The following is a 19,500-nucleotide window of genomic DNA, read 5'->3' as shown; positions in this document are numbered from 1 at the left end:
AGTCCCTAAGAGTATGAATTTCAATCTCTGAGCCAGTCCCAGGACATGTTTAGTAGGAGAAAGCATAGATGGACTTAGACTCTCTAGGTTCAAATCTCAGCTCTGCTTCTTGCTAGCCATGTATTCTGAGATTCTCTCAGCCTCAAATTCTTCACCTGTAAAATGGGGATAATTATATTTACCTCAAGGAGCCATATAGAGTGCCTGGCACCCAGTAGCTGCTCAATGATGAGTATCATAAATGATGATGATGATGATACTGGATAAGAATGAGAATGATGGTGATGGAGGTGATGGTGGTGATGGTGCTGGTGGTGGTGATGGTGATAGTCCTGGTGGTGATGATGGTGGTGGTAGAGATGGTAATGGTGGTGGTGATGGTAGAGATCTTCTTATGAAGAGTGTCCAGAATCTCCCCTCCCCCACTGGATATCAGCAAGACCCAAGATCAGGAAGGATGGGTTCCAGCTTGACAACTCTTTGGTATAAGAAGCTCTGAGCTCTCTGTAAAGTGAAGCTGTGCCTCATATTATGAGTTTTGAATAAGAAGGTAAACTGGTTCCAGAAGCAGGTGCTATGGGCATGCTCCTGAGGAACAGACACTCTTCCCTTGAGATGCACCCCTGCACCCAACTCAAGACCTCCTGGGAAGGAAGAGGCATGTGGTCCTCACCCGTGTACTCCTCACACCAGTTCACCTCATCCCTGACCCTGCTCTAATTTTTTCCATAGAACTTATCTTCTGGCATACATTACAATTTACTTATTTTCTATATTTAGAGCTTATTTTCATTTGTCCCCACCTCCCTCCCCTACTAGAAGATAAGCTTCAGAAAGGCAGGAAATCTTTGGTTCGCTGCTGTATTCCAAAAGCCTAAAATAGTGCCTGGCACACAGTACATGCTCAATAAATATTTGTTGAGTGAACAAAATCCCGCCTAAAAGGGAGGGGTCAATGGCTGCCTTTGTTACCCAGGGCAGACCCAGCTTCCTGGCTTGTTACCTGGGTTCCAAACAAACAGAGAGGGGTGGGTGTGGCCCTGAGCACCCAGCGTGTAGGCTTTCAGACTGGGCCCAGGCTGGGACTGTGGGCCGTGCTCAGCCCGGGGGGTCCGTCCCTGACATGGCCACGGCCTACAGGGGGCCTGAACCCTGGGTCCCTGCAGGCCAGCTGAGCCAGAGGCTAAGGGCCGAGGAGAAGACACTGGACTTGGAGTTTGAGGTCTTGAGTGTGGGGTTTAATGAGGAGGGCAGATACGCCCTGCAGCTGTCAGTTGAGAACCCCCTGCAGGCCAGCTCTGGGGCTGGGGTGCAGCTGCAGGTAAATGATGGGGACCCCTTCCCTGCCTGCTCTGCTGTCACCGATGTCATTGAGCAGCAGGATCCTGGCCAGAGCCTCACCCTCACCAGGAGAAAGTTTGTCTTCACTTTGCCCAAAGGTATGAAGTAAGGGTGGGGTTTGAGGGGAGAGAAGGACCCTCCAATTCCTGCCCCAGCCCCTGTCAGGGACCCCAGGGGGCCTCAGAGAAACCGGGAGGGGCAAGGTCAGCGCTCTAGACTGAATCCCGAAGCTCTGCCAGTGTGACCGTGCGCAAATGCTGGCCCTCTGTGAGCCCCTGCCTCCTTCAGGGTGACATGGCGATGCTGATGCTGGCCACACAGGGTGAGGTGAGGAGGAAGTAAAAGGACAGATGAGGAACGGCTTTATGAATTTACAAGAGCTGAGCACACAGCAGGTGTGGGGACAGTCCCACTGGATGTCACACTGAGCACCATTAGAGCTGGCACCCTGAGTGTCCAGCCCTGAGTACCACTGCACTGTGGGTATGAGGGTGGACAGAGAGGTGGAGACCCCGGCCCCGCCTTCAGGAAGTTTCCAGATCAGGTGGTGAGGCAGGAATCCCAGAGAACAGTTAAGTGATCTGGAAGGAGCAGAAGATCCATGCCTAGACTGTGAAGCCATCCAGGCAGGCTTCCTGAAGGAGGAGGCATATGAGGGAATGGGGAAACCAAGTCCCAGGACTTCAGGTGGCCAGAGATCAGGGATGGGTTGAACTCTTCCCTCTGGGTGGCAGGACCTAGGACCACCTCACAGGCTAAGAGCCCTCCTCTCCCCCTTCAGTAAAGGGAGGTGGCGGGGGCTGGGGCCTGTGGGGCGGTCACCCACCAGGGAAATCTTAGCCAAGCCTGACTTCAACATAAAGGCCAGGCAGCCCATGCCTGTCCTCCTCACCCGCTGGGGGAGGCAGGGAGACCATAGCTTGTCCCTGAGCTCCATTTCTCCCCACCCAGGGTTCTGCAAGAACGATGGGCAGCATGATGCCCAGCTGCGGGTGGAGGCACTGAGGCTGGGCGGGGCCTCAGGAAGCCCGGCCCAGCGGGTGGGCGAGGCCATCTTCCCCATCTACCCACGCCCAGACCACCCACGCATGAACGTCTCCGCGCTGGAGCATGAGGATCTGTACCGCTACTGTGGCAGGCTGGCTCTGCTCCGGGCCAGCGCCGACCCCATGGCCCGCCACTGCGGGGGCCTGGCCTACAGCGTGGCCTTCCACGTGCACTGGGCCCCTCAGCCTCCCTCCTCTAGCTGTTTTCTGGACACCGGCCAGCCAGAACCGACATCACCACGCCCAGAGCCCCAGCTGCCCAGGCTGCAGGTGGGTGACCTGGGTCCCAGCTCAGGTTCTGGCATCCCTGTTCCCCAGTTAGAAGACCCAGCATTTCTGATGAGCCTGGCTGTCCCCATTCCTTCACTGAGCAGAGCGGCAGAATTTCCCAAGGTTGCCTCAGTCAGTTCTGGAGAATGTGCAGCCTGAGGATGGACACACCAAGTCCCACTTTGAAGGGAGAGACAGAGAAGGGAACAAAGGCCGCACAGAGTGGAGACACAACTGGGTAGGGTTTCTTTTGCCCAGTGGGTGAGTGTCCCCTGGGACCCTTCAGCCCCCAAACTCAATCTCACATGTTCTCACCAGGTTTTGAGGGAGGCCCAAACTGACCGTGAGACGGAAATCTCTGTGTCCACCCTCCAGCCCTCTCAGCTCCCACCACAGCCAGGAGGGACTCGGCCCTGAATCTGGGCCCCGGCAGCCTCAGGCCCGCGTGAAGGAATCTAATCCTTGTCCAAGCTGTAGGAGGGTTCCCCATTGTGGCCGTGCTCTGCAACCAGGCAGTGTGTCTGGTGGGCCTCACAGCCGGTACAGGTGGAAACTGGTAGAGCAAGTAGCAGCCCATTTCACAGGTGGAGAAACTGAGGATCATCCCCAAGGATGCTTGATTCCATTTAATGCGTACAATATTTCCTGAGGACCTTAGTGCATGGAATCCAAAGCTATATCAGTCCCTGGGCTCAAGGTGCCACCTGACTTGAAGACAGGCACAACGTGGGCATCATATGGTCCTGTAAGGCATACGCTGGAAGGAGAGCTCTAGTGAGGGAGTGGGCGGGTCTGATTTTGCACCCTAGGAAAGGCTTTTCAGAAGAGATGCCATTTGAGATGAATCTTTCATTCCTTCGTTCATTCACTCATTTATCCATCAAACATTTGTTAAATGCTAACTCTGTCAGACTCCATGCTACGTGGGTAAGATTTAGGGATGGCATTCTAGGCTTTGAGGAGGATATTCCAGGAGGAGGGACAAGAATAAGCTGACTGAGGAGAAGGAAAGGGTTGGCTGGCAGCAGCAGGAGCTGAGGTTGAAACCAAAAGTTTGCAGGCAGAAGATACCTGGCTCTCCTGCAGCACCTCTCTCCCAGCAGAGCGCTGGTCTGGGGCTGAAGTGGAGCCCAGGGTGGTGGGCTGAGTCAGCCTAGAAGAGAGCTGATAGGTGAGAGAAAGAGGAGGGAGTCAGGGTACAGTGGCAAAAGCGCTGGGTGGTTATTCAATTCAGGAGGCAATGGGGGACCACCAGAGGGGTTTGTGCAGGAGAAGGACATGATGTGAGCTGTGGTTTAGACAGTGATCTGGCAGCATGTGCCAGGAGAACTAGAAGGATGGACCAGGGACCCAGGGGCCAGCTTCTCTTGCTCAGGTCTCAGCCTGTTATATGGACCACTTTCACCTCTGTTCGTTCATTCATTAGTCAGTCAATCGACAAATACTTTTGACCACTATTGCATGCCCACCTCTGTGCTGGGTGCTGAGGATACAGTGGTGGGTTTGTGAGTGAGACGGATGGTACCTGGGTTCCTACATGACATTCTCTTCCCTCAGAGTGCAAGCTGCCTGACTTCAGGGCCTGGCCCCTGGCCCCTCTGTCCTTCAGTTTGTCACAGGACTAGACACGCAAGAGGCTCAGAGCTCAGGGAGAAGAGGTCGCCTGCTCCCCAGGTCCCAGCATGCCCTGGCCACCCTGAGCCAGGGGCCATGTGGACAGCTCTTTGCAGGCTGCAGCTCTGAATGCATGCAAGGGAGGGGGAGGCTGCTGCAGGGAAGGGGGACCTTGGGACGACTGAGCCATCCTCAGCAGCTCTAATTTCTGTTATTTAACGCCATCATCTCCCTGCCATTCTCCCTCTCAAAGTGTCAGATGTCTGCTTCTACCAAGACAAGAAAATGGCTTTCAAGGGAGAGGAAAATCGCTTCCCCCTGGGGGTCAGCAATCACAACCCTGACTACAGGGCCGGGAAGCTGGTGGGGGAACAGACAATGGAGAGGAGTCCTTCAGAGAATAGAGGACTGTTTCTTTCAGGTCAAGGGAACTCATCCAGTGGCTCAGCCTGAGGAAGCCAGGCACCTTTCTGGTGCTGCGACTTGGGGGTCCAAAGACACAGGTGGAAGAGCAGCAGCAAAACCAGGCTCTCAGTGAGGACTGGGGCCACATGCTATCCTTTGGGCCTGTGGCCAGCTCCCTGGGGAAGTGGATGTGGCCTAGAACCACAGGGACCCTTGAAATCATCCTCCCTCTCCTCCTTGCAGATAGGGAAAATGAGGGAAGGACTTAACCCAGCTCTCTCTGGTTCTCAGCTGAAGAGGAGGTGAAAGGGATCTGAAAGGGGAGTAGGTCTGGGTAGTGAGAAGAAAAGGTAGCAAGCAAGAAGGATGGAGAGGAGAGGAGGGAATTGCATTCTTGGTTGCAGCCCAACTTCAGCCATATTCAGTTCAAGGCCAGGAATGAGTAGACCCAAGGCTGCCTTCCCTGCATTGATCTTGTCTTTTCCAAACTATCCTCAGTCCTGTCTGCATCAGGCATTTCAACCATTGAATCTGTTCAATTTAGAACGTTATTGTAAGCTCACAAGTTGTTCTCCAACTTGTACATCATTTTTAAAAAGCACAACTGATGAGGGTCATGGGATGAGGAGTAGGGTAACAGTGGAGCAGGGGGGCAGGGGGATTAGGAATGCAATGAAGAATGAGTAGTGAGCAGGAGGCAGGGCTTAGAGTGAGTTTCAATGGCTGACTGAATCTGAATCACTTTGCTTTTCAGCCATGCCCCACAGGTCACATAGTCCTAATGGCCTCCCCAGTGCTGGTCCCAGCCTTTCCAGAATCCTGGAGACTCTGCTGGAACAATCAATTCCCCTTGAGCTAACATTATATGAACAGTGAATGCCTTCCCTTCTGCTGTCCTCAAGTTGCCTCCTCTGCGTGTGTGTGTTGGGGAGGGGGATGAAGGACATATGCCCCAGGATGTTTCCAACATGTACAGTCACAGACTCCAGGATAGAGATCACCCTCTTGGCCCCTGACCCATGAGTGGGGGGCTGGGACATGCAGGCAGGGGCTGCAGAGGATGTTTACCAAGCATGGGAGGGAACCAGCTCCAGGCCTCCTTTCCGGGCACAGCTCTGGCAGACTCATCCTGTCCCCTGAAGCTCCCTGCTTCGCCCCTTGGCAGGTTTGAGACCACATGGCTGTGCCACCCCAGGGACCCCAAGGCCCTCCTTTCCCAGGAGAAGAGGGAGTCTATCCGACCAGAATGAGGGTGGCCTGTCCAGTGCAGAGGGGGCAGAGTGGGTCCCGAGGGTGAAGGAGACAGCGAGGTGCAGGCCAAAGCCGGGCTGCTGGGCTGGCTGGGGGGCCCACTCCTCTCTTTTAAAGGTGAATGTGGCCTCCTGGAGGGTTGGGGGGCAGGGGGAGACCACAAGAGCCTTGGGTCTGGAGCTGCAGGGCCTTCAGGGGCCACATTGCTCCTGGTACCTCACTCACCTCTCCAAGAGATCCTGCAGGTTTAGAGACAACCTCCCACAGGCAGGACTGTTTAAGAGGGAAACTTTTGGCTGGAAATTCCCAGTGATGAAATTTCTGGGAAGATGAACTTAAAAATTCCTTGCTTGCAGCTCTGGGAGCCATCCTGGGGACTCCTTCCCTCTAGGCCCAGAGCTTCTCCCGCAGGGCTCAGAGTGGAGGGGAGAGAAGGAGGGCTGTGTTGCCCGCCCTCCCCCATTCCCTCCCTGACATTCACCTCTTCCAAACAATCGCAGTTTTGTTTCACGGAAACGATTCCATTCCCCAGAGCCTTTTAAATGATGCTTTCAAGGGTCTTTTTTTTTATTCTTTCCATTTAAAACACTTTTTTTTTTTTTGCCCTGGAGGGGAAAAGAAGAGAAGGGAAAGCTAATAAAGCAATCACCAAATGCTGAGCACCTGGCTCTAAGCCTGTGGCTTCTGACTGTGGCTTTGGCACCAATAGGCTGGGGGCTTCCATTAAGGAGAAGTGGAGGGGAACAGAGCAGTCAGGGGTTTGCCTAGCTCCCCTCTGCCCTCTGTCCCTAAACTCTGTCCCCACCTCTCTCTCCCTTTGTTGCCTCCCTGCCTCCCCCTTCCTCCCCTCCCCTCCCCCTTCCTCCCTCCCCTCCCCTGCCCACCTCTGTGATTCTCTCAGTCCTTCTCTGGTTGAAGCTCCAGCCTTGCCCTCTCACGCCCCTAAGCATCTTCCTGCCGGTCAGCTGGCCAGCGCACTCCGGATCTTCATTCTCCTCCCCTCTTTGCTCTGCTTTTAAATTCATTATGCCTTTTATTGCTCGCTATTGCATACACTATTTCTATTGCCCTGGAGACTGGAATGGTTCAGGCGGGGAAAGGCCCACAATGTGGATCTCATTAACTTTACTGCCCCTTTCATCTCTGGTGGGGGCGGGGAGCTGGGCACCTCTTTGCTCTCCCTTCCGCTTGGTACCAGACCTCTGGAGTCCCTGTCGGCTTCCCTCATCTCGTGAAGCTTTGCCTTCTGTCACTCCCTCCCACTCTCCTTGTGGCGGGGGTCTCACAGGTGGGGAGAGAGGCTCTGGGAGGCAATGCCTGGACGCTGCTGACAGAGTGGTGGGAGAAGGGAAAGTCGAGCACAGGTTAGACCAGGACGGCTAGTTCCCTAACGCCCCAGTCCCTCTGTGCTGGGACGTGTCGCCCCTCCTCCTCCCTTCCAGTGCTCCGTCAAATACAGAAGATATGAGCAGGTTAGCTCCTCTTTGCAAATGAGGCAGTTTTATGGGCTTTAGAAAAACACTCCAATTGTTCCCTCAATTACCCAGAGTGGATTGAATATATTAATCTCTCTCTTAACTCGAGTGAGAGACTCAGCTGCTGCCCCTCCCCCAGCTATGAGCGCCCCTCCCCCAGCACGTGCAGGAGTGACTCCCAGCCCACCCCTCTCGGCCTCGGCCCTGAGCAGGTCAGCCTGGGTCCAGCCTGTCTCTAATACACACACACACACACACACACACAGGCACGCACGCACGCACGGCGGACAGCTGCTTTGCATTTCTCTACCAATTTTCATTGATTTTCTCCTTTGCTGCTATTTGGAAGGGACTTTTCCTTGAGTAAACTTGATCACAGGGGCGAGGGGGGTGGGAGGGGGACTTTGGGCGGCTCCCCCTTCTGCTCCTGTGACAACTGCCTCCAGCTTAAACACACTCTGCCCCAGGCAGCTGAGCCCGTTAAAAGCTACCTGAGGTTTCCCTTTGTAGCTCGATTTTCTTTTATTTCAGGGGAACAAAGGCACTGTCAAGGCTTCCCAGAGCACTGTCACCAGGCAGGGAGGGGTGTAGACTCGTCACCATGGCGGAGGGCTGAGGCTGGCAGGAGAGGTGGGGCTGGCCCCAAGGAGGGTGGGCTGGGGGATGTGGCCAGCCCCTCTCAGGAAGAGAAGGGCCGTTGGCTAAATGTCCTGTACCACAGTTACCCTGCAGGCCGCCTGCTGTCCCCACTTCCACCTCAGTGGCACTGAAGACTTTCTTTTAGGAGAAAGACCTAAAAGGAAACCTCAGAGGTCCCTGGGCGGAGTGGATAAGACCTGAAAATATATAAGTTTCGGGGGGTGGGGGGGTCCCATATTTGTGTCCTTGCCCAAGCCAGTCTCTTCATCATCACCCCGCGTGGTTTCCAAGTTGTCTGTATATGCCTTTGGAGTCCTATCAGGGTCAGGGCTGGGAGCTCAGTGGGGTGGGGTATAGGAGAGTTTTGGGGTTCAGCCAGCTTACAGTGGGAGGCAGTTCACTGGGGTCAGGTGGACCTGGGTTCCGAGCAGTCTGTGGCATTTATTTAGGAGCTGTGCAACCTTATGCAGGTGACATAACTTCCCTGAGCCTCCATTTCCACATATGTAAAATAGGGGAGAGCAATTCCTGTGGTCTGTCTTGCTGGGAGGATTAAACGCACTGGCTTATGGTTCCCCCAGCCCTGCAGGAAGTGGTTAATAAACGCCTGCAGTTCCAGTAGCAAGTTTAGACGTCTACATTGGGCTAAGCAGTGGGTCTGGCCTCAGTTTCTGCACCTAGACAATGGAGTTGCTCCTTCTTGCCAAGCTGGCCTCCCAGGGGAGGGGTATGGGGGAGAACTTGTGAGCCCCATTGTCTCAGGCTTTGGGGTGGAGGGGTGGGGGTGGGGGGGTGGCAGGAGGGCTACTCTGGGAGGAGGCCCCATTAGCAGATTGTTGTAAGGAGCACACCAGACAGCTCTGCTGCCCCTCCCCCATCCCTGCCTCCCCCTACTCTGCCCAGGGCCTGCTGCTGACTCACACCTCCTGGAGGCCCTGTGCGTGTGCATTTGTGGTGTGTGTGTGGGGGGGTGGGTGAGGGGGATTTGGAGAGAAAAGGGGTACCCACCTCTGACATCCTCCCAGCCAGCCCCAGAGAGCAGCCGATGGGCCCCAGGGCAGGGCACCGTGGTGGTCTTCTCATCTCCAAAGATCACCTCACAGGGAAAGGAGGGAGGGTCCAATTATTGTGGCCTTTTAGGGTCATCTCCCTCTTCTCTCCTTCACTTACACCCCTGGACGGAGGATGTACCCCGAACAGAGACTCTGAAACACAGCCCCCGTCATGCAGACACACAGGAACACATATGTGCAGTGTACCCAGACCCACACAGCCTGACATGCAGAGACACCCCCCCATCACAAAGAGAGAGTCACCCTGACTCACTGATGGACACCATGAGGCACACACGCTCCCACACCCAGACCCACACCTCCTTGGGCCCCCCTGGTTTCATCTCCATACAAACCCCCTAAGTACAGCCTCTACCAGAGGAGGAAGAGGCTTCAGGGATGAGGCATGTGTGATGTATGAGGTGAAATTAAAACCCCATGCCAAACCAAGCTTTAATAACTGATCTTTAATCAAACAGCAGATGGGGAAGGGCAGCAGGGAGGGAAGGCTGACAGCCCCTGTCGGACTGCCCAGGTCCTGGTCAGGGGTTGTCCTGTCAGGAGTCAGCGGAGATGCCACAGCCTGAGTCCTCGGCTGGTTCTGCAGAGTCCCTGGGCTCAGCAGCAGTTGAGGCCAGCAGGGACCAGCCCCATCCTAGGATGGATGGAAGATGAGTGGGGGATACCCTTCTTCCATCTGGATCTGACAGCCAGCCCTGGAGTCCAATGGTCCAACCTCCTCGGCCCGGGTGTTCCTCCATCCATCCATCCACCCACCCACCCACCCATCCATCCATCCATCCATCCATCCACCTGCCTGTCCATCATCTATCCAGTCCCCCAGCAGTAAACGAGGGAGCTGTATCCCCTAGCCCTTGCGGAGCTGGCAGGCTGGGCAAGGAGAGGAAATAGGAGGAGTTGGAGGACAATGACTTTCCAAGCTGACTGTGAGGGCTCCTGGGACTTGTGGAGGAAGTGATGGGCATGAGCTGGATGGTCATCAAAGACTCAGTGTGCTGTAGGAAAACCAGTTCTGGCGGGGAGTCAACGACCTTGGTTTAGGATCCCGTTTCACAGTTGCATAAGAGCTGTTTGACTTGGAGCAAACCCCTTACCTCCCTGGGCGTCAGGTTCCTCGCCTGCACGATAAGCAGAGCAGTGTGCACTGATGGGGAGGGTGTGAGGCTCACGTGAGGAGGAGGGTGGGAAATTGCTTGGTTCATTAAAACCCACCTCACAGATGTCAGCGGACATCTGCTCCCTGCCTCAGAGAATGGGGAGGATTCCAGTGGAGACTGAGGAGAGTGGTTTTCAAGAGGAGAGGACAGTGTGAGCAAAGGAGTGGAGGCAGGAACATGGAGGTGTGTGAGGGAACAGCAAGCAGGGAGAAAGGATCAAGTGGAGAGAGCATGTTTACGGGATGGGGGAGTTGCAGGGGATGCCAAGGGAGTGGAGGATAGATGCCAGCTCCAGGGCTCTGAGCCCTCTGCTAATACTTGCCCGGGCTGCTCTGGGCCAGGCTGGCAAAGAGGGAACCTGCAGAGCCCACTGGAGCATCGTCTGGGTCCGGGGAGGTGGGCAGGGTAGCATTGATAATGGCCATTTTCTGGAGCAGGAAGCTGAGCCCCTAGAGGAGGTGGGCGGCTTACCCAAGGCTCCCCATTGAGTCAGTAGAAAGCCAGGCTGGAACCCAGGTCTCCACCGTATGTTTTGGTTTTTCTCGTACAGCAGTCAGCATAGAGGTGGGATGACTTAGAGCATTCTCTTCCGAGGAAACTCGAAACTCTACTGGGCTTTCTAGGCCATGTGACAGGATCACGGGGAAGCACTTTGGGGGAACAGCTTTCTTCCTAGTGGCCCCATATCATATCAAGTCCAGCCAAGACAGATTACTAAGTGTTAAGCTGACCCCAGCAGCGAGTGCTCATTGTACTGGATGGTTTGGGGGCAGGACTGGAGTTGGGGTTGGGGCTGTCAATGGCTCAGAGTCCCCAGGCAAACCCCCTGGCCCACTAGAGTTGGCTGATGCTACTTAGAAAAAAGTGTTGCGGGACCAGCCCGGTGGCTTAGTGATTGAGTTTCCATGCTCTGCTTCAGCGGCCTGGGGTTTGTGGGTTCAGATCCTGGATGTGGACCTACACACTGCTTGTCAAGCCACACTGTGGTGGCATACCACATACAAAATAGAGGAAGACTGGCACAGATGTTACCTCAGCAACAATCTTCCTCATGCAAAAAGAGGAGGATTGGGGGCCGGCCTGGTGCCGCAGTAGTTAAGTGCGCACCTTTCACTTTGGCAGCCCAGGGTTTGCTGGTCCGGATGCCGGGTGCGGACATGGCACTGCTTGGCACACCATGCTGTGGTGGGCGTCCACATGTGCGGTGGAGGAAGATGGGCATGGATGTTGGCTCGGGGCCAGTCTTCCTCCGTGAAAGGAGGAGGATTGGCAGCAGTTAGCTCCAGGCTAATATTCCTCAAAAAACAGAAAAAGAGGAGGATGGGCAACAGGTGTTAGCTCAGGGCCAATCTTCCACAACAAAAAAAAGAAAGAAAGAAAGAAAGAAAAAGAAAAAAGTGTTGCATAGGGGCTGGCCCAGTGGCATAGTGGTTAATTTCGTCTGCTCAGCTTTGGTAGCCCAGGGTTTGTGGGTTCCAATCCCGGGTGCAGACCTACATGCTGCTCATCAGATCATGCTGTGGTGGCATCTCACATACAAGATAGAGGAAGATTGGCACAGATGTTAGCTCAGGGACAATTTTCCTCACCAAAAAAAAAAAAAAAAGAGTTGCATAAATAGCCCCAGCACAGAAGTAAGCCCATACCCACCCTGAGCAGTGAAAGGAGTAGATAAACATGGACGTTCGACTCAGGCATGAATTCAGATGTCTGCTCTGCCCCATACTAGGTGATCCTGATCAAGTCATTTCACTTCTCTGACCCTCTGTTTTCTCCTCTGTAAAATGGGGATAATGATGCTTACTCTGCTGCGTGGTTGTGAGGATTAAATAATATGCTAGCCTGACTGCATGCAGGAGGAGAGAGGATCGCAAAGACTTCCAGAATACAGATAGACCTGGAGGCACCATGGATTCTGCCACCTTCCAGCTCTGGGACGTGGCCTCTGTGTTCATCTGTAAGATGAGGATGAGGACAGTACTTCCCTGACAGGATTGTTGAATTGAATATGTCGGCAATTTAAAGAATGTGTACTAAAAGCTAACGAAACATCAGCTGTGATGCCAGGTGAATGGCAGCTGGCCAGACATGCGGGCGGGCGGGGCGCTGCACTCAGGGGAACGGAGCAGCTTAGCAAAGGCCGGGATGCTTGAAAGCTGTGGTTTCTTTTGGGCCCAGGGCAGGTGGGCGGCGGGGAGGTAAGGGTGGCCAGTGTGAGAAGCCTGCCCTTGAACCACTGTTGGGTGATGGTGGGGGCCAGTAGAGCAGAGGCCCTTGCGGGGGTGTTATTTTAATCTTCCTCTTCAAGCCTAATTGCTGTTTGCGGGTGTTCCAGCCGGTGTCAGAGGCGCCTCCCTCAAGCTTGTTCTCCGGGCCTCTGTCCTCCAGGAGACAGGTGGGCTGGGCCAGCTCTGCGCTGCATTAATACGCTGCAAATGCGATTTCATGGCTTCAAATGAGATTAGGGCCAGAGGCTGGCGTGGGCCGGGGGCTGGCGCTGAGCAGGGAATCTGAGATGAGGGAATTGGGATCCCAGGCGACTAGGCCAGAATAAGCAGTTTCCTGTAACTGGAGCTCCTGGGACCTGCAGGCTCATCCTCGCTGCAGAGCTGCAGAGCGCCTGAGGCCTTGTCGGGCAGTGGGGTCTCTGGGCTGTCTCCTCTACTCCGGACTCCCGACAACCCACCTCAGTAAGGGAGAGGGCTGTGGTTGCAAACGCAGGCTCTGCAGTCAGATGGCCTGGGTCTAAAGCTTGGCTCTTCTGCTCCTGGTTCTGCCTCTGTTTTCCCATCTGTAAGATGGGGACTACAGTAGACCCGCCCTCCAATGCAGTTGTGAGGACTGGGTTAACCAACGTGGAAAATGCGTGGAATAGTGCCTGGCACATCACAAGTGCTGGTTGTTAGCTTTTATTATGAGGTTCACACACCAACTATCCATGTCCTAGTAGAGGGAGAGGGCCCCTGAGGGCTTGGACTCAGGAGGAGAGAGGGTTATTTGGGCAGCCAGCATCACTGTCCCAGGCCAAAGTAGGGTGTCTAGGGAACTAACAGGGAGGAGGAAGGCATCAGATGCTAATGTCATCCCTCACTCATTCAGTGAGCACCCGGCTGGTGCCAACTCTGTGCCAGGTAACAGCTTGGGCCCTGGGGACGGGATCACCAGGTACAGTCCTTGGCCTCAGAGAAGTCAATAGTGGGTCGTGAGCCAGGGCAAGGGGAGGTCCAGGGCTGTGGATGCGATGCCCCTGGGTGGGGGTGGAGACAGTAGGGGAAGGTGTCAGGGGAAATTTGCTGGAGCTTATTCCATTTGTGTCTTGAAGAAGCACCATGAGTTATTTAGGCTGGCAGAGGGAGAAGCACAGTCCAGGTAGATGGAGCAGCACATGTAAAGGCCAGAAGGCTGGAGAGACCAGAGCCCATACAGGGGGCTGTAGGCATGCTGTGTGGCTGGAATGCAGGTGTGAGGCAGGGACCAGCCGCAGTGAGGCTGGAGGGGCTGGGGTGAGCAGACCGTGAGGCCTGCAGGGGTCTCCTGAGAGAGGATCTCTCCTGAGAGCAGTTGTATGAGGCAGGGGAGGGACTTGGTCAGATTTGTGGGTTGTAAGAGCTGGGGTGAGGGAACTGGTTGAGCCTACTGCCCCCCAGGCCTCTCCACCCTGAGTGGACCCCCTACTCTGCCTTGGCACGGTCCTGGCAGATGGCTGTCATTGCTTGCCCTTTATTTGTTTAGTCCCTTGTTAATGAGTTATTGATTTTTTAAAAGAAGAATGCCCCAAAGTCACGCTGTATCTTTAGCAAAATGATTCATGACACGACAGTGGGACCTGGGTGGCCCCAAACAAGAGCGCTGGTTACCAAACACTGAGAGGGCTCCTTCAACATGGTGATCAGTAAACGTGCCTGCTGAGCAAACGGACGCGGTATCAGCCAAGAGGGAGACCAGCGCACCCATTAGCAATCACCCTGAGTCTCCCGTTGCAAAGCTGGGGACATAGAGGCTCCAGACCGCCATAAACTGGCGTGACGGCAGGGGAGGCTCGTTTCCGTGCCACCTGCCATGTGCCAGGCACCCATTCTCTCACCTAGTCCTCACTGCTCCCCTGCAAGAGAGGATTATCCTCTCTACTTTGCAGATGAGGAACTGAGGCTTGAGGGGTCCAGGGACTTGCCCAAATGCTCACTGTGGGGCTTGGTGGATTCCAAGCCATCATGCTTTTTGCTGCCCAACGTGGTGGTGCTGGGCCAGGCTGGTCAGGGGGACCAGAGCTCATAAGAACAAGGTGAAGTGACAGGGTTGAGACCATCAAGTACGCCGTGACAAAATATGGAGGATCACGCATATAGTCCAGTAGCTGTTGACTGAGCTGATCCAGGTCATCTCTGCACAGCAAGGGACCAGAGGAAGGTCAGAAGGGCAGCCCCCCAGCACCTCCAGGATCCCAGTGTGGCCCACTCAGCCAGCAGGCAGTCTGCATCCAAGGGGCTTGGAAGGAACCAGGAGCAAGCGCCCATGAGTGGTCCTAGTCATAGCCCCTGGGCGTGTGACCCCACCAAACAACCCTGCCACCCATTTGTGCTGGATAGAATGGCCTCTTCTAAGCACACCAGCTTCTGCCCTGGCTTACGGGGGCCTGGCCCAGCTGTGCCCAGCTGAGCCTTCAGGATGCTCCACTCACTCCCCTTTGACTCTAATATCTGTGGGCTGTACTGTCACAGAGCCATCTGTCTGGCCTCATTCAAAAGGCCAGGTGTTGTCATCTCTGGACTCAGCCTTTCCCGTGTTGCCCCAGTTTCAGGAGTGAAGGACAGAGAGACGCGACTCCTTTCCCTGGAATTAAAGGAAAAGGCAATACGCCATGGTAATTATGATCACAGGCTTTGGAGCCAGCAGACCTGGACTCAGATCCCAACTCTGCTGCTTCGAAGCTTAGACAAGTCCCTTCATTTCTCAGAGCATCTGTTTCCTCATCTTAAAAATGAAGTAACAACAGTGACTCCTGGGGAGCGTGAGCATGAGGATTAAATGAGACCGTGCAGGTGAAACTCTGGGCATGGCACCTGGCGTGGAGTTAGTGCTCACCAACTGTTAGCAGATGTGAAGGTGCTGGTGGTGAGGGTGGCGGCAATGCCAGGATATCAGGGGAGAGCCACAGAGAGGGGCTCATGCGGCAGGTGCATCAGCCAGGGGCCTGGAAAGAAAATGAAGGCATTCAAATTCGGTCATTGGAGGGGAGTTTAATAGAGTGAGGTTTAGGAAAAACTAGAGGGATGGTGCAGTACCCTGGGGGCTGGTCAGTGAGAGGAGCCTTCACTGCCCCTACGCCTGAACAGGCAAGAGGAGGAATGAGGACCACAACTGGAGGGGCCACTGTATGGAGAGTGCTGCCTGCCAGGCAGGGTGGCCCTGGCTAGAGGGACCAGCCAACCCTGAGAACCAGCTAGGTGGGAGCTTCCTAGATCCCTGCTGGCCCTCTCATAAACCCAAACCAACCAGAACCCACTGATGTAGCTGTACGGGTCACCTCCTGGGGCACAGAGCAAGGTGGATAAGAGAGAGAGTGGATCTGTGGTACAAATGAGAGACAGCCAGCACCCTAGGTGAGAAAAGAGACTCCAGCCACGCACACCTCCTCACCAGTTTGAACTCCCTCGGGGAAGCAGAAGGTCCTGTCCTTGGGCTGCTGCTTTGGTGTGGGAAGAACTGAGGACAGGAAGGACAGCTGGGGGACAGAGCCTCAGAGAGGGGGTTTAGAGGTTGCCCCCAGCAGAGCTCTGGCTGCAGTGACTCGAGCTCAAACTCAGCCCAGCACCTTAAGGGCTAGGGCGTGAACTGGCCCCTGGGAGGCCCAGAGGGAGCCGTAATTGAAGCACAAGGCAAAGTGGGCCCCCAGATCTCTGCAGGAGCTTCCAGGGGAGCCTCAAAGCACTGGGGGGGTCAGGGCAGCCACAAAGGTCCTGGCCAGGAAGGCTGCGGATTCACCACTGTAATCAGACAAGGGGCCCTCCTGGAGTCTGCCATTCTTCATCCAACGAGTGAGCACCTGCTGTATACACCACTGGGGCTGAGGCATAGTGGCGTTTGGAGCTTGGATGCCCTCTGGGAGAACTGCCTCAGCTGACAAGTGTCAGAAACTGGGGAGGGGCAGGGACTCGGCCAGGTCCCACTCCCCTGCCTCAGGTTTAGTACCTACTGGGAGTGAACTCGGCAGCACAGAGACAGGCAGGTGTCACCAGGGACAAAGAGGACTGTTCAGAGCAGGAGGCAAAGGGGGTCGGGAGGGCTTCCCAGATGAAGTGTCTTGAGTTGGACCCTCAGGACAAATTGGAGACATTTCTGGCTCAGGGGCTGCCTGGAGAAAGGTGAGGCTGTGGAACGGGCCTGGAAGCCAGGAACAGAGTGGGTCTGGGGAAGAGGCAGAGAGGGGCTGAATCTCTGGGGTGGGCGTGGAGCCTTGGGTGCTGGGTGGAGATGTGCATACTGCACCCTGAAAACATTTTTTGCTTCTCTGGCCCATTTCTGCTGGGGAGAACCTGCCAAGTCCAAGGTTATTTAGCAGGGAAGAGAGTGAGCATTTTTGGAGCACTTAGCTGAAGGTCAGTGCTAAGGGTTTTACCTGCATTATCTCATAGTCGTCAGAGCAGCCCTGATTTCCCCACTGGAAGGAACCAAAGCTCAGAGAGGGTTAGTATTCTGAACCAAGATCGCACAGCTATGAGCTGCCATTTGCTACAAAATCACACTAAGTTTCCTGCCTCATCCATCCCTTCTCTTTCCTGGAAGCCCAATTCAGTTGCCCAGAAGAAATGGAGAGAAAGTGATGGTGGGGGTGGGTGGAAGAGTAGGGGAGGGGGAAGAGTGGGGGGTGGCAAGGGGTGTGGGACAGGACTAAGGGGGAAGAAGGCCAAGTTTGGGGCTCTGGAAGACACTTCTATAGGACCTGCTGCAGACATAGTCGGGCCCCTGGGACTCGCCTGAGGGAACATGGACGACTGTGAACATGTCTGCCCAGACTCTTCCTGCTGCCCAGCAAGCCCAGCACAAAGCCCAGGGAGCAAGCAGGACCCCTCCTTCCCCAAGAGCCAGCCTCAGATCCGCCCAGCGCTCCCTAAGGGCTGCCTTTGACCCCTGGCCCCACCAAATGAGGCGGCATCAAGTGCTCTCTCCTGGGGGAGGGGAGGGTTACCTATTAGCTGTGAGATCAATCATTACCTGCTTCCCCTCACTCTGGAATCTCCCTGAGTCATCAAAGCTTGGGGCTGGCCCCTGGGCAGGGGAGCAGAAGTTTCCTCTGGACATTTGGGGAGCAGGATCCTTTCCCTTGGCTGGGGGAGGTGGAGTCCCCCTTCCTGGGAAAGGGGAATGAGGCATAGAGTAGCTGGGCTTCTTAGTGTTGTTAAGGAGGAAAGCCAAACCCAGCCCCCAGGCTGAGGGCCCTCTCCCCGTGAGGAGGAAGCAGTTCTGGGGGAAGGTTACTGTACCATAGGAGTGAGTGTCCCAGGGGTCCTTGGTCGAGGGCAGCAGCAAGTGAGGTAGTGGGAAGGCCCTCCTTCTCGTGGCTGCTGAGCGTGCAGGGCTTGCTAGTGCTCTGGAGACAGACGGCCTGGAACCAGCGCCCAATTGCATTATCTTCTTCCCGGGCAGGAAGGCCAAGGGGCTGGGGCTGCAGCGGCAGAAAGCTCAGATGCTAGGTAGGGCAGATGGGTGAGAGCCCAGAGCCCAGGTGGCCCTAGGGAGACCACTCAGACACTGAGAAGATCTGCAGGGCAGGGCAGGGGCCACAGTGAGGCAGGCAAGGCGGCTAGGGTGCTGAATTTAAGAAGGTGTGGTGGCAGGAGTGTGTGAATAGCCCTGAGAGCCAGTGCCTCTGTGGAGTGTGCTCCCTGAGTGCCCTGCTGGCCTCCCCCAGCCCTGATCTGGGGCATGGAAGGCCCCTGTGGGCACCGGGGCAGCGCTGGTCCCCCCACTGCTGCTGCAACCTTGGGGACTGAGAAGAAGGGGAGGCGCTCAGCAGACGGGAACCATCTACCGAGACCCTCCCCCGCATGCCAGGCTGTGACAGTATTGGCCCAGGAGCCAGGGGCACCACTCTTGGCAGGTGTGGAACAGGAGAAAACTGGGACCCCCGGCTTCCATCCCCAGCCATCTGGGTGACATTAGCTGGTCTTTTCAGTTCTAACCAAAGGCGAAGCCTCACTTTTTCTGCCTCTAAACTGGGGAGAACCCCAACCTCCCTGCCTCTCTCTCTGGAGTGGGGGGTGGTGGGGGCAGCTAGGAGGCCTCCACAGAGCAAAAGGGTCCTGCCTCCTGCTGCCAGGGTGGGCCTGCTTTGGTCTCCAAACCACAGAAGATGGGAAGACTCCTCAACGTGGGATCTAAGACAGCTGGCAAAAGAATAACGCAGGCCACAGGGGTCTCCCAGACGCCCCTTAACCCCACCCTGTACCCCAGATCTCACCTTTGCCAGCCCAGGACTCCTGATCATCCTTCGAGGCCAGTTCAGACCTCAAGCCCCCTGGAGCAGACCCCACTCCAGGCCAAGGGCCAGTTACTCCTCGTTCCCCCATCTCATTGCACATAAAGCAGTTAGCATAGTACCTGCCTGTAGTAAGTGCTCAAGAAAAAGGATTGCTCTCTTTGTGATAGTTTCTTGTGGAGCTCAGGACTGGAGTAATCTCAATCTTTGGTCTATGTCCTAGAACCGTTGTTAACCCGTACATGGCCCTCTTCAGTTGTTTATAATTTATTTATATATAATGAACACCCGTTAACTGACCACCCAATTTAAGAGACAATGTTACAATAACAACATGTCTGCTTACTCCTCATTCTCTCCCCCATCTTCCCACCCACCCTCCAAGAGGAAACCATTCTCTTGAATTTTGTGCTTATTGTTATTAAACAAATGAAAGACTATAGGCACCCAAAGAGGGAGGATGGCCGCAAATTCTTCACCAGAAAGAGCTGTTTTACCAACCAAGTTGCAACTTCCTTGCAGGCAGCGTCTGGGTCTCCTCCTTTCCTGTAGTGTGACCAGCATGGGGATGGGCACACTGGGCAGGGGGCGAATCTTGCTTGCTGGACTGTTTGGGGTGCCGAAAGCAGGAAGGATGAGGACTGAGTGCTGGAGAGCATGTGGGATGCAGCTCCAGGAGTAGGGAGAAAGGCTTCAGATCCCCCACTTTGCACCTGGACAGGCATCTGTGTGACTTCTGCCCTGCCCTGTGAC

The 19,500-nt window shown here is 55.2% G+C and overlaps 1 protein-coding gene and 1 long non-coding RNA gene across 2 annotated transcripts in view; one reads left to right on the top strand and one right to left on the bottom strand.

Annotated features, from left to right (window-relative positions):
* Positions 1-1,066: 1,066 nt before the first annotated feature.
* CCDC33 (coiled-coil domain containing 33) overlaps positions 1,067-19,500 on the top strand; it is a 105,718-nt gene continuing 87,284 nt past the window's right edge. The window contains exons 1-2 of the mRNA XM_070269052.1: positions 1,067-1,439; positions 2,293-2,628. Of these exons, the coding sequence (XP_070125153.1) occupies positions 1,124-1,439; positions 2,293-2,628 (652 nt within the window). The 5' untranslated portion in view covers positions 1,067-1,123. The remainder of the gene's footprint in view (positions 1,440-2,292; positions 2,629-19,500) is intronic.
* Positions 13,165-19,478, bottom strand: LOC111775789 (uncharacterized). Its single transcript, XR_011439445.1, has 5 exons — positions 19,249-19,478; positions 17,753-17,934; positions 17,484-17,620; positions 15,354-15,462; positions 13,165-15,101 (listed from the first exon to the last, which is right to left on the bottom strand). It is a non-coding gene; the product is annotated as an uncharacterized lncRNA (long non-coding RNA).

Source organism: Equus caballus, chromosome 1, assembly GCF_041296265.1.
Source record: "Equus caballus isolate H_3958 breed thoroughbred chromosome 1, TB-T2T, whole genome shotgun sequence".
NCBI lineage: Eukaryota > Metazoa > Chordata > Mammalia > Perissodactyla > Equidae > Equus > Equus caballus.
Note: the sequence above shows the minus strand (reverse complement) of the source record. Positions and strands in the feature narration are given on the sequence as shown.